The sequence below is a fragment of the Typopeltis vanoorti genome, chromosome 25 (assembly GCF_054136105.1).
Source record: "Typopeltis vanoorti isolate ZY-2024b chromosome 25, IOZ_Tvanoo_1.0, whole genome shotgun sequence".
NCBI classification, from domain to species: Eukaryota; Metazoa; Arthropoda; class Arachnida; order Uropygi; family Thelyphonidae; genus Typopeltis; species Typopeltis vanoorti.
In genome coordinates this window covers 73,749,677-73,763,004 of record NC_143573.1, presented here as the reverse complement: position 1 = coordinate 73,763,004, position 13,328 = coordinate 73,749,677, and the positions used below count along the sequence as shown (strand labels likewise).

The window sequence follows — 13,328 nt, the reverse complement described above, 5'->3', positions numbered from 1 at the left end:
GGTTATAATTTCGATCCTCCTCCCCCAATAACACAACCGGTCTGGTGTGCATTTCATGTAAAGTATTTGAACCAAAATAATAATTTCAGTATGCCAATAGTTTCAAAATAAAGTAGTACAAACATGCGAACAGTATGTCATACTGATTTGGACATGTCCAAATGACATTTGTATTTCAAATTATTAAATACGAATCCCTGCTTATAAATAAATTTCCCATGGTTACATCTGTCTTCTACTCCTGAAATTCTTTCATGCCGCATTGTAATTAATGCCAATACATTTCTGACATTTCGTTCTCGGAAAGAATATTCCTAGCGTTGATTGGCACGCTTATTTGTGCGATACATAAGTAAATATTTGTATTTAATTTCAGAGAAGTAAATAGTGTTACCTATTGAAATACTATAGGAACAATGACTTTGTGAAATTTTATACTCTTGATTATCTTCTTTGTTAGTAGTCGCCATATTTTCCAAATGCAAACCAGCTGGAGGTGCTTGTTAATCTTAAAGAGGATAAAGAGAAGTCTATGGAGAGCGTGTCAGCAATACGGCAGGTACCTAGAGGTTTGCGTGGTAGGAACTAATTAAAGGGAGGAACTGTTTGGGGGCTCAGTACTGCAGTATCAGGTTGAGCGGAATTATTTACACACGTCCAAGTAATAGAACTGCTTGTCGGAAAGATAAACGCGTGATTGCGTGCTACTACCGCAGACAACCTTGTCTAAACAGTAGCAGTTGAATCTAGACTCAACCTTATAACAAGGCTGCCAACATCGATATTATAAAAACGGTGGCTTCAGAAAATGCTGTATAATTTTTTCGAATAATTTACTGCCAGTATTTTAGAAATTCAACTACTCTAAAATAAATTAATTTTAAGAATTAATAGAGCTAGTGAAAATATGTAGTTTGTAATTTCAAACCTTACTGGTTAGCAGGTGGTATATAGAATCACAAATCAGCATATGATTATAATTCAAAAGTAAAAGTATTTGAAAGGCTATCATTTTTATGATAGCTCTTTATGAAAGGCTATCATAAAAATAAGCAGATAAATCCTAATATAAAAGATGAAGAGGAAATAATACTCATTTGATTGACGTTAACGTTAAGAGCTAAAATTTCAGTTTGATATCACTAGTTTAGCTTTCCTTCTATCATTTGCAAAGGTGCAGTTATAATCTAAGCTTACAAATTTTCAGTAAATTTATTTTTACGCTACAGTAGGCTCTCGATTCAACGGACTAACTGGGGGAAAGGTGGATGTCAGCTATTGCCGACAGTCCGTTAAATCGAATGTATTTTAAAACATAATAATAACGAACTTACAATGTACAGGATGCATTAAAATGTTATTATAATGTATAAGTATGAATGTATATTATAATAATATTATTATAATGTACATTGAGTAATTTATACACGCTATTAAAACATCTGTTAAAAATATAAAAATAAATTTCGGACACGAACGAAACTTTACTTTAATAAACAGGTCAAAAACTATACAGCCTAACTAAGGAGTATTTCCACCACTCTTTTTTTTTAATTTTTTGTTCTTCAAGCTCATACATTTATTTTCAATGTGAACATTACTTTTTTTTATTATTTAAATCCATTTTAGAGAGAAAAATACTTCAAAATACTTTTGTATGTTTTTATCCTTCGAATAAAAAACACAAAAACGTTAAAAAAAGATACATAATATTCAATATTAACTTAAATGAAAGAGTTACAATTTTTTAGTCCGAAATACAACTGCCATATGGAGAGAAAGGTCTTAATTCCTTCTTGGTAGAGGGTTCTGGCGAAACAGGTCCAGTTGATGAAGTGGTTTGAAGAAATCATCAAGGTTCAGTTGCCTAATTACGCCTTGGTGCTGCTTCCTTATTACTGTAGAAAGAAATTCTCTAAAATGTCCATAATTAGGAAGCACATAAAGGTCTGATGATGATTCGACATAATGTATGATGTCATCCATATGTTGTCTTATAACAGACAATTTAGGATGAGGTGGCATCATTCTCTTCATGAAGATTTTCCGCAATCTCTACCTCAGAAAAAATTTGATAGCCCGGATCATCACTTTCATCATTTTCGAGCCACTGTTCCACATCATTCTGAGTTGCTTTGTGGTGCCGGCCATCAGAAGAGTGTCCCAAAAATTAGACGCCTCAACTCCCTCAAAATCGATTTCAGGTTCTACATCGCACAACAACTTCTTCCAAAGATTAGCCAAGGTCTTCGTGTCTTTCAACGCAGCTGCTAAGTTGAAGATAGCAGATCTGATGTATGCATGTAATGTAAATTTTGCAGTGTCCTGGTACCTCTTGGATGCATGGTAAGATGGTGCTGACTCACTGACCCAAACTTTCAGCGTGCTTTATTCGCGCATAAAAAATGGTTCTAAAGTTTTTCTTTAAGACAGAAATTTTTTGTTCGTTAAATGGTCATTGGTCTACTGTTATTTAAAATAAAATATTTCGCGTCCATAAGTAAACACATCACGTCTCCAAGCTACGATTTTTATATTTTTTAAATACTTTGTAATCATTGGTGGAAAATGTGGATTTTAAAATGATATGCAAACTATTGTTGGCGACGATTTCTTTCGTTTTAAATAGTGTTAATCATTATTTTGAAGCACAAGTTCAGTTAAACTCAAGTATATCATGGTTAATTTGGCGAGTTTTCAGCATCGCAGAAATTATTACTAATTAAAACTTTTCAGTTATAATTTTAATTCGAGATATGTTAAATGCCTTTTTTTCCTTTATTAAGAAAGGTTTCAGATAAAATGTATAACTTATTAGTTTCAAGTTTTCTTTCATATTTCAATAAATTCTTCACTTTCAAGGAATGCTGACGATGCTTCGACTGGAAACAAAAGATTAGCCTTTCAGTTTTTTTTTTCTTTCAAAAACGCATGGTAATTTTCGTACGAAGATCGTATATCCTAAATCTCCTGCGTATATCAACAAAAAAGAAAAGTGATATTAAAGGATACATAGTGCGTGCTGTGAATAAAACCTAAAAGTAGGTCAGAACGCATACAAATATTTTAACTTTATATCGAACAATAAATGCTATTTCATATCCTAAGTGTAAATGAAAATTTACACTTAGGGTATCCAATGCCACAAAAGCGCATTCCCATTGTACCATCCTGAAGAAAGATCCCGTCTATGACATCTCCCAAATCCCAAACAAGACAACGCCTTTAGTCCTCCCAGCGCAAATACCACAGCCTCTGCACTCCTTCAGCTTCCACAAATCCAGGCCTACCTTCGAATGACTGCTAACACCACAAATCCACTCAACCCCAGATCATCGCTCGCATACTGGGTAGTAGTACACAAGAAACCTTCCCAAGTTCGCCTGACGCAACCCAGGAGAGAACAGTGCACTCGGCAGATGACTCCCTCTTTATCTCACAGATACTGCTATGGAGACGATGCCTGCAACTACTCCTCAAATCACATGGTCACGAACAGCCACCAATCAGCACCCATTGAACTAATAACTCACACCACCTGCCCAAGAAATACTAACAGAGCACAATGCACTGATTTGCCACAAGTTCTACAACTCTTCGCGTGATGCGAAGATTATATAAAATAAATTACAAAAATAAGCTAATTCTCTGCTCCTACCCAACTTTCTTCACATTATAAGCGAGAAAATCACTAAGGACTTCCCGCTAACAAAGTCCATGTATTTATTCTCATTCACTCGAACTGTAACTTTTTTTTTCTATACTTCAACCACTCTTCCAGGAAGCACTGGTCTCTTATTTGCTGTCCCTGTACTGGAATATTCTTTATAGAACGAACACCTCCCCCTCCACTTTGGTATACCATTTGTGCTGGAATTTAAATACGATAATTCTCAAAATATCGTCAGTACTGTTAAAACATGAGTAAGAATCATATCCTTTTAGTCGTTTCATTCTCTGCACATACTTTATTAGTGAAATCAATCCCTTCTCCTTTGGAATAAGCTCCCTTGCAGTATTTCCAAGGAACGCAATCCACGGGCATCAAATAATAAATCAATAAAACAGTCAGCGGCAGGGCCCCTGAGAGGAATTTTATCAGGAGGTACAAAGTTTCTTTTTGGCCCCTTACCTTCTCCATTAGCCAGTGTTTTTATGACTCCCGGGTCCAGGTAAGATGTACCCCTCTCAGAGGCCCTGGTCAACAGTCCTTTGCTCTTTCCCCTTCCTGGTATGGTAACGTGGGTAAAACAGCTATTAAATTAAATATCGGATGAATGCAAAGGAGAAAAAGAGCTTCCTCTTTTAGCTTGAAGTTTTTTAATCTTTAATAGCTCGGAAGAATAAGTGCTCCTTAGAAGATGCATAGTTCAAGTCATACAACGATGTAGGAAATGTTTCTTCTTAATTCATTTTTTTTAGTCAAAGCATAGCTGTGTTTTGTCTTAAAGCCTTTAAACCTTAAAGGTAAAATCAGTCTTTCTTTATTTTTTGCACTAATGTCCCGAACAGCATTTCAAATCATCCTTTTGATTTTTTTTTCATTAGCTTTTCATGAAATGAGCAAGATGTTTTATGCAATTGGCGACTTCTTTCCAAATTGTTGAATACTGTGCTGTCGCGTATGTGTGATGAACGAGTTTAGAGGATTTCAATTTAAAAAAAAAAATGAATAACTGTTCTGAATCAATCCTTTTGCTCTGCGTGATATCACAGTTTACTTGGAAAACTATCAGAAGTCGATTCGTCTGTTAAGTACTGCATATTGAAAACATACATACGCTGCAGAGCAGAACTTCGTCTGCTGTCTTAACATCGTCGTTCACATTTATCTTTAGAATGGTATTTCACAAGGACACAATCACTAAACTAATTATCCAAGTAATTATCTGTTGCAAACATCACAGATAACATTCCTTCATTCATATCGCTGAATATCATTAAGATCAATTATCACTAAAACAAATCCTGCTAAATTTACAATATATGTCAACACTTAACACGTATTTGTATATTTCATGTAGGTCTCGTGAAGCTTGGAGTACATTGCATTACCGGAAGAAAGGTAGCCATTAAGATAATCAATAGGGAAAAACTGAGCGAATCCGTCTTACAAAAGGTAAGAATCTAATTTAAAAAATATTGTATACAACATCTGGTGTCAGTGGAATTAATCTTTGTTAAATGTATTCTTATTGCTTTCAAAGTCACCTGTCTAGAATTGAACTAATCAAAAGCGATCAGTTATCTTTCATTTCATTTTAAGTTTTAAACATTTATTCAATTCTGCAATGATCTTAATAATCTGAGGTTTTTTCTGCTCAGAAATCCCCACTAGACTAAAGAATTATTCACTGTTCGGGAATTCTACTACAGGGACAGGCATGAAACTCGAGCAAATACTTATTACCAGGGCTTGATAATTTATGCAAAATTCTACTCCAAGAAAAAAAGTGCACTCACCCAAAACCCCTCCCCCATTTTTAATGATATGTCCCAATAAGACAAAAGGAGTTCCATAAAGTTATAACTTGTACTATATCGCTATTTGGAAAAGGTTTCCTTTATAAGAACTATATCAAGAAGGAGAAGTCAATAAGTTAAAATAGGAGAACAGCGAAAACAGCATCGATTTTTTGTAAAAATAATAAATAAAAAATTTGCTACATGAATTTTTGTTAGGAGAATGGTTCTTTATATTACTCATATTCTCTGTTTTCTTAAAATTAAAAGATGTTGTTTAAAAAGGTTTTAATTGAAATTTTTTTAATTATATTCTGCAGCTCCGTTAGCTAGCAAAATCAAGATCTATTAGCCACGGGCGAACATATTTCTCGAGCCTTGCTTATTACAGAAACATGGGAAAGTTAACTTAGAACTAACGTCAGAAATACTTCTGTAAAATAGATCTATCTATCCACTAATTGCAATCTATTTTGAAAAATAAAAGTCGGTCAGCTGGATAATAACAGTTAATACAAAAGGGGAAAACAACCCAGAAAATATGAAATACTTGATTGTTATATCACAACCACGATGGAGAGAAAACCCATATATATTAACGTATCTAGAAAGATGTTATATCTATGAACGTAATCCATCATGTTGACAATGTAGTAACATTCGATAACCATGTAAAATGTGTTGCAAAAATGTCACATGAATGCAGATTCAACTTCGGAGTCGTTTTGCATGACTTGTGGATTCTTCTATTGCTTGTAGAAAATGAAGTCAGTGAACAGAGTAAATCACAGTGGGGTGGAGTATTTTGTTAAGCTCTTTCATTTCTAAGATTATGCATCTTAGAAAACAGGAAAAAAAAACTTGTGCTAAACAAATAATACGGCAGAGAATTAGAGATCACTTACAATAAATCTTGAGGTGATCTAAGAGTTCAACCGCCTTTCTTTTGTTTAATACAGAAAACCGCATCTATTTCTATAACACAATAGCTGCAAAACATTTCAGTTTAACATAACAGAAATATCTTTGCAACAGTTCTGGACTGTCGTCATACAAAAAAGCATGAAACTTCATTATTAGGATCGAAAGCACTCATGCTTTTCATCTAAACGTGATATCAACGTAGGCAACCAACAGTAAGCGGGAGAGGGGAAGAGACGGGTCCAGAGAAGTTTTTCATGGCCTGCTAGCCGTATATCTGCTACTTTGAAATAACCTCACATTAAAATCCTCTCAGGAGAATCTAACGTCGCATGGCGTGAATCGCAGCTTTTAGGTAAAGAAAGAATTCTTTTATACAACAAAATAATCTTATTGTAATGCATTGAGACAAGCACTTTTAAATAATATTTCTATTGTACAAAAGTAAATAATAGTATTTAAACTGTTGTTACTATCCCAAATATTTAGTTGAAAGAGAGCATATTCAATAATAATGAGTCAGCTGATCATGAGATTTTTTCAGCCTTAGATAAGTAATCTAAGGAGGAGACTAATAATGTTCGAAATATTATGAATAAGACTAAGTTCGCCAGAAGCGGCAGGTTTCTCAGAATATGTGCAGTTGACAAATCATAAAATAATGCCTTCACCACCTTGGTGAGAAGTCAAATATATTAACTGAAATCCGCATAACACTAAAAACTACATGTACTTGCTGTTACATGTAGGAAATTTTCAAATACGTATAAAGACGAATAAAGTGTTAGGAGTGAGAAATGATAACAGGTAGCGATAAGAAGGACACTGTGAGAAACTATTCATCGCAATTATCATCGGAAAATGTGCACTAAGACAGAAAGAATATTCTAGTAACTTAATCAGTCCAGTAGAGAAATCACAAATAGATATATTGAACATTTCAAATGAATTTAAAGGCTAGTGGGGAAACAAACTTCACAGATTGTAAGTATTTGCACGTTTTCTGTTCAGAGTTAATTTTCTTTAAACATTTATTAGCCTGTTTTTAGATATTCAAAATCTGAATTTTTTATACGAGTATTTTGCAATTATAGCCAAGGTGTTTGCTTAGTATGGGAAACTCTTTCAAACTATGGTGCCACAGTGATTAAATTCCATTAACGATAGCTAATCATTAAAAACTTACGTTTGTAGTATTGTTAGTTATTAAATAAAACTGAATAAACGTCAAAAACAGTTAAGGGGCCTTTTACTTTGCCAGACCACCCTAGTGATATAAGATGAAAATGATATTGTTTCCGTTAATCCATCTCCCTCTCTGCCTAGGGTTCTTTGAGCACGAATTAAGTTTTAACAGCGTACATTTCTCAAAGCGAAATGAAAAACCGAACTATGCCCTTCAGTTTGTTTTGCTCATTTAAATTGCATTTGCTACTTCCCTTAAAAATAAAAATAAATTTAAAAAAAAAGCTAATTTGCTTAACTTCTTACTGGATCATCATCCGAATATTCTTATACAGATTAGGAATAGTGGTCATTAACAGGTAGCATTTTCACTGATTTACATAAGAATAAGAATTAACTGTGGTAAGTTAATGAATTTATTTCTTTATCGCAAATTGTCGATAGAATCTTTCCGGTCTTCCATGAAATAAAATTACGTTGATATGTGGTTAGCATATTTAATTACCTCTGATTACTGGAGAGGCCAATTATCGTCGAATCAGACGAGGTATGTGATAATAGCCATGTTACCTGAAGGAGCAAACGGTACAGTGAAGGGGCGATGTGTTCTAAGTTAATTCCTTTAATTATAATCTCAGCGCCAGCTGGCGATGAAATTTTCAACTGTAGGAAATTTCTTCCTTATGAAATACCATCTAAACGAAGGGAAGTGACCCCGATATGTGGCGAAAGAGCACCCTAAATCTTGAGTCGTTTGCAAGACGAGCCAGATGTTACTAGTTAATAACACGGATCATAATGAAGGCGCGCTCAGTTCATTCGGTAACTATGGCAACAAATCCAACTGCCGCTGGAGGAGTCAAAATGCGATCGTTTCTCTCCTAGCCTTCCCCCACACCCACCTAAACACCAATTCCAAGCTTGGTATTTTCAAGTTCATGTTGTTACTGTCTGCAAAAATAAAAGATGGAAGCTCGTAAGGGGAAGAACGAGCACGAAAAAAACAGTTTGAATATTATCGAGACAGTTGAAAATTCCTTCCTATTGCTATGGCAACAGCGTCAGCGTCTTAGTTTCCTAATAAAAATGCATTGGATGAGAATGTTACGAAAAAAAAAAAAAACTTACGTATTGGAAAAGAATATATACAAGCCAAGGGCTTTTAGTTATCCCTCTAATGACTATAAATCACGCATGATATTTACGTTCTACATTCTTACGGAAATTCTTAAACGATCTTACCTTAAGTGAAGAAATCTAAAAAATTAACATTCATATTTGCATTCTGAATTTTTTTTCTTTCTCAATAGTTGAAGTAATGCCTTAATTTTTCCTATTGAGAGAAACTTTCTAATATATATAATGCCATTAATAATGCTTGTTATATATAGAATAAATCTGAACTAAAGGCGTATGCGGTAACGGTGAGGTAATATAGACATGTTATTGTGTTTGGTTAGGTAAACATTGATAGCGGTCATAACAGAAAATGGAGCCAAAAAAGGAACTATTTCTTCAGCGCTTTCGAAGCTATTTGCATTTTGCGAAATAGAAAAGCTCTCCTTTGATAAAAATGATTTTGTTTGATCGCCCTTTTGCAAAAGAGATAGTAAAAAGAGAGTGAATACGACATATGACGTGTGCAATGTTTAAGTTGTAAATATTACACCTCACAAAGGATGGCAAGATATTTAAAAGTTTTGATTTAAGCAAATTCAGATTAAATTATTTATAATGTTACATTCCTGAGATGATGTTTCAAACAAAAACTTTTCTCCTAAAAATAATTTAGCAATCAACGATCCATCTACTTTAAAAATAATATTGCTAAAATCAGAATTCAAATTTCAGACTAGATACAAATAAGTATTTGTAATGATATAGATACCACGGAAGTGTTTCTACTAAAAGGCATACATCAAAAAATAAACATCGATTGTATTTTTATAACGTTTTCAATAAATTATAATTTTACGTTTTATCTAGAATCTAACTCTTAAATGATGTTGCTCTGATGATGATCAAAGTGAAATTTCAGAATTTTAAACGAACTCGAGTTATATCTACTGTCACGTCAAACAATATACGAGGCGAGATACCGAAAGTGCCCGCCTGGTTGGCCGAGGTGATTAGAGTATCCGCTCACCAACCAAACTATGAGTTTGAATGTTTGTTTGTGATCGTCTTTAGTGGGAGATGAATTTCATTCGGAATGTGACCACCGCCTACTTATTAGAGGCCTGAAGTGGCTTGAGAAAAAAAAAAAAGTTCCATGATTGGTCTGATGTAAAAATAAATAATAAAATACAAAGATATAAAAATTAATAAAATTTTTAAAAAACATTTTATCTCCCCACAGCACGAATGTGCTATTGGTTTATATATTGGAAGTCACATAAAAAGAAAGTAATGACCAGTTCCGAAAGAAATGGTGATAAATTCTCCAATCAAAAGATACGGAAGAAATAAAATTAATGATAACCTGGAGTTTGCTTTATTTTCCTACACTGTTTCTCAACACATTTTATGCATCATGTAACAAGGTTTTCAAAGCAGTAAATACTCTTCAGGTAGTTTTCGGAATTATTTTCACCTACTTCTGTTTTTACCTGTTCGTCGTTCTTAAAATAGGTACACTTGAAATAAATGTTGAGTTTACGAAATAATCAGGAGGTACCTCACTGAGGTGGGGGTCAAAAAAATGTTAAAAACTTAACCGCCTGCCGCCGGAGAGTGCATGCTAATTGTTTTGGGGGAGAGAAAAGGTGTCATTCACCAGCATTCATTAGGATTGTGTGTAGAAAGCGACGATAATAAATTCGCAAAGCTATCTGAAGACTTTCTCGAAGGCGAAAAAACCAAATTTATCGTGTTCGTGCTGAGAGCCACTGCTACCAACGACTATCAAAGAGGCTAGATTCGAAGTTGTGGAATATCTTTTCCCCCTCTCTGGCTTGGACTTGGGTTTCATCGGCTTCTAGTTATTTTTAATTGTATTTTGCGACTATAAAAACTGAAGTTTTACGTAACTTTTATTAGTCGTTACATATATAGTTTAACATATTTAAAAATGTGAAGAATGTGATTAGCCTTATAGTGATATATATTTCTGGATATTGAGATTTCTTATGTCGTATGATATTTAGAACTCATCTAAAACATAAAATCAAATAGAATACGTGCTTTCCGTACATCTTTCTCTATGATTTTGTCAAATGAGACTTGATAATTACACACACACTTTTCAATGTCTAACAGGGGCTTTATCGTCCTATGTATTTCCTGCCTAAAACGTTTCGTGATGTAAGAGACAGAATCTGAAGCTATTCTTTATAAAATCATGGTACTCATGTTTATAAATACGCCTCCAATATTACAAAAATGACTGTTCCTAACGTTGAATTTCAAAACAGAACTTCGTTATTAATATTTTCTTTTTCCAATGAATTTTATATGCACATGTTTTTCTTATTGATTTTTGGTTACGTTTGGGAACATTTTTCTTATTCTTTATCTGCAGCATATTTGTAAACTCTACACACAACCTTTTCGTCGTTGCTTATTTCTTTAGTGAATGCAGGTGAACGCTTGGGACTGCTATTGATTTCCAATTAGTCACGCCTTTGCAATAGTCGCTGCTAAGTCGATACATGTTTGAAATTTACTTCAAATATACGAGTTCCGAAATGACCGTGAGGTTAGTCATGTTGAAATTAAAGAGAAAATTACGATCTGTAAAGCCTATATTTAGTGCATGCAGAATAAATATTGTGCACTTTCAGTATTATGCAGTTTTTTTTTTATATACAAAAAAAGCTGGTGGATCAAGGAGACACTCTTTTGCATTGCTCATCCAATTTTTGAAAGCATGATTAAAATTTTAATGAGAATAGGCAATTCTTTATATATATATATATATATATATATATATATATATATTTTTTTTTTTTTTTATTTTTTTTTTTTTAAATACATACACTTAAGCAGCATTTGCGCAGAAGACTTGAGATATTTTACGCTATTATTATTTTATAAATAAACGCTTTCACCGTTGTCCTTTATTCAAACATTTTCGATGATCAGAAACACACTCCTTTAATTTTTGGAAAAGGTTTTCAAGCCTCCCTCCGCTCATGATTTCTAATTCAAATAGAATTTTTTTTTTTTATCTTTAAGATCTTTCCCCTTCATTTTAAATACTTTGACAATATCACATTTCACTGTTACCATTAGGAAATGAGTTGTCGTTTCTTTACCCCCCCCCTCTGTCACAACTTTCAGACTCCTTAAACACTAAATCTTTCTACCCTCCCCCCTGTGTGTGTCATAAAAAATTACAATTTAATTATTACTCATTTTACTTATTTTTACAACTATGGATTTCATATTGCAAACCGACCCACGAAAGACTGAAGAGAGCACAGTTCCATCTATGGGTCAGATATTCAAGTTTTTTTTTTTTTTTTTTTTTTTTTTTTACAATTCCAGGAAATTCCTTATGGCTTTGCATCAAGCTCCTATCTTTTTACAATTAAGCAACCCTTTCTTGTACAGTGAGACCTGTGGAATTTTCATAATTATAAAATCACGCGTGCACTACAGTAAAAATCATTTATATTATAAACATTTCGTCTTACGTATCCCAAAACATCAGTGTGAGCAAAGAAAATAGGAGTTTGAACAAATTAAACAGAGATCACATGAGTTACATTAGAATCCTTCTATACCTGCAATCGCATGTCCTCTCCTGATTTACGCTCACACTCAAGTGTAGACCTGCACTTCACCGTGCAGGCATTCGAAACCGAAAATCCCACGGAATAAGTCGGTCAATAATCGCATGTGCATTAGTTTAAAAACAGTGCTAGGCTGAAAATAATAATTCAAGATTAAAATAAATTACAATCTATTTAGTAACAGAATAAGAATAACATTTAAGAATAGCAATTTCCCAGACTTTAGGAACAGTCATTACGATTAAGGTTACGTCGATGAAGTAGGGCTTCAGCTCTTCTTTTGAATAAACGTTCGTTAATATGTATACATAGATCTATGTAATAGTTTGGCGTTTTCACACTGGATCCCGTGACTAGTGACTTGCAATTTCGTGTTGTGCCAAGCCAGATTTGAGGTTTGCTAAGCCTGTTAAGCTCTTCTTCAGGAATACGTTTACTGAATAGAATGATCTTCCTGTTTGTCGTAGAAAGAAGTTGTGCGAACAAGTTGCTACCTAGTGTACTTGGTATACACTAGGAGCATCAATGACGAAAGTTCGTCCTTTGGAGAAAGTAACATGTGAATTTTGTTGATGGGTTTTAAAGTAGCGATGAGTTTATTTTATCATAATCTTTGCCACACGTTCAAAGTTGCTCTTAATTGGACTTAGGAGTCCTGTCGACTTCTCTTGGATGCTGTCTAGGAGGATTGTTTATTATTTTTTGTATTATTCTTGGGTTGTATTCATTTAGTAAGCATGTTTGTTTGATACTTTCCAGTTTTTGTTTGAGCAACACTTCCAAAAAACAAATTTTGTGTGCCCTACACACTAAGGATTTTATTATACCATTCTTCTAAAGGTGGATGGCGAGCTGATGTGTTATGAATATAGTATTTTGTAAAAGTTGGTTCTTGGTAGACAGAAGTAGAAAGTAATCTATCCGGTTCCCGTTTGATGTGTATTCCAGAAAGGAAGCCCAGAGACGAATTTCCTCTCTGGATTCCATTTCTGGGGAATTGCTCAAAAACGAATTGGAAACTAT

The 13,328-nt window shown here is 33.9% G+C and overlaps 1 protein-coding gene across 1 annotated transcript in view; it reads left to right on the top strand.

The window, feature by feature from the left end:
• LOC150092851 (serine/threonine-protein kinase BRSK2-like) overlaps positions 1–13,328 on the top strand; it is a 174,800-nt gene that overhangs the window by 11,422 nt on the left and 150,050 nt on the right. Inside the window, exon 3 of the mRNA XM_090414299.1 lies at positions 5,025–5,119. Within this exon, the coding sequence (XP_090270425.1) occupies positions 5,025–5,119 (95 nt within the window). The remainder of the gene's footprint in view (positions 1–5,024; positions 5,120–13,328) is intronic.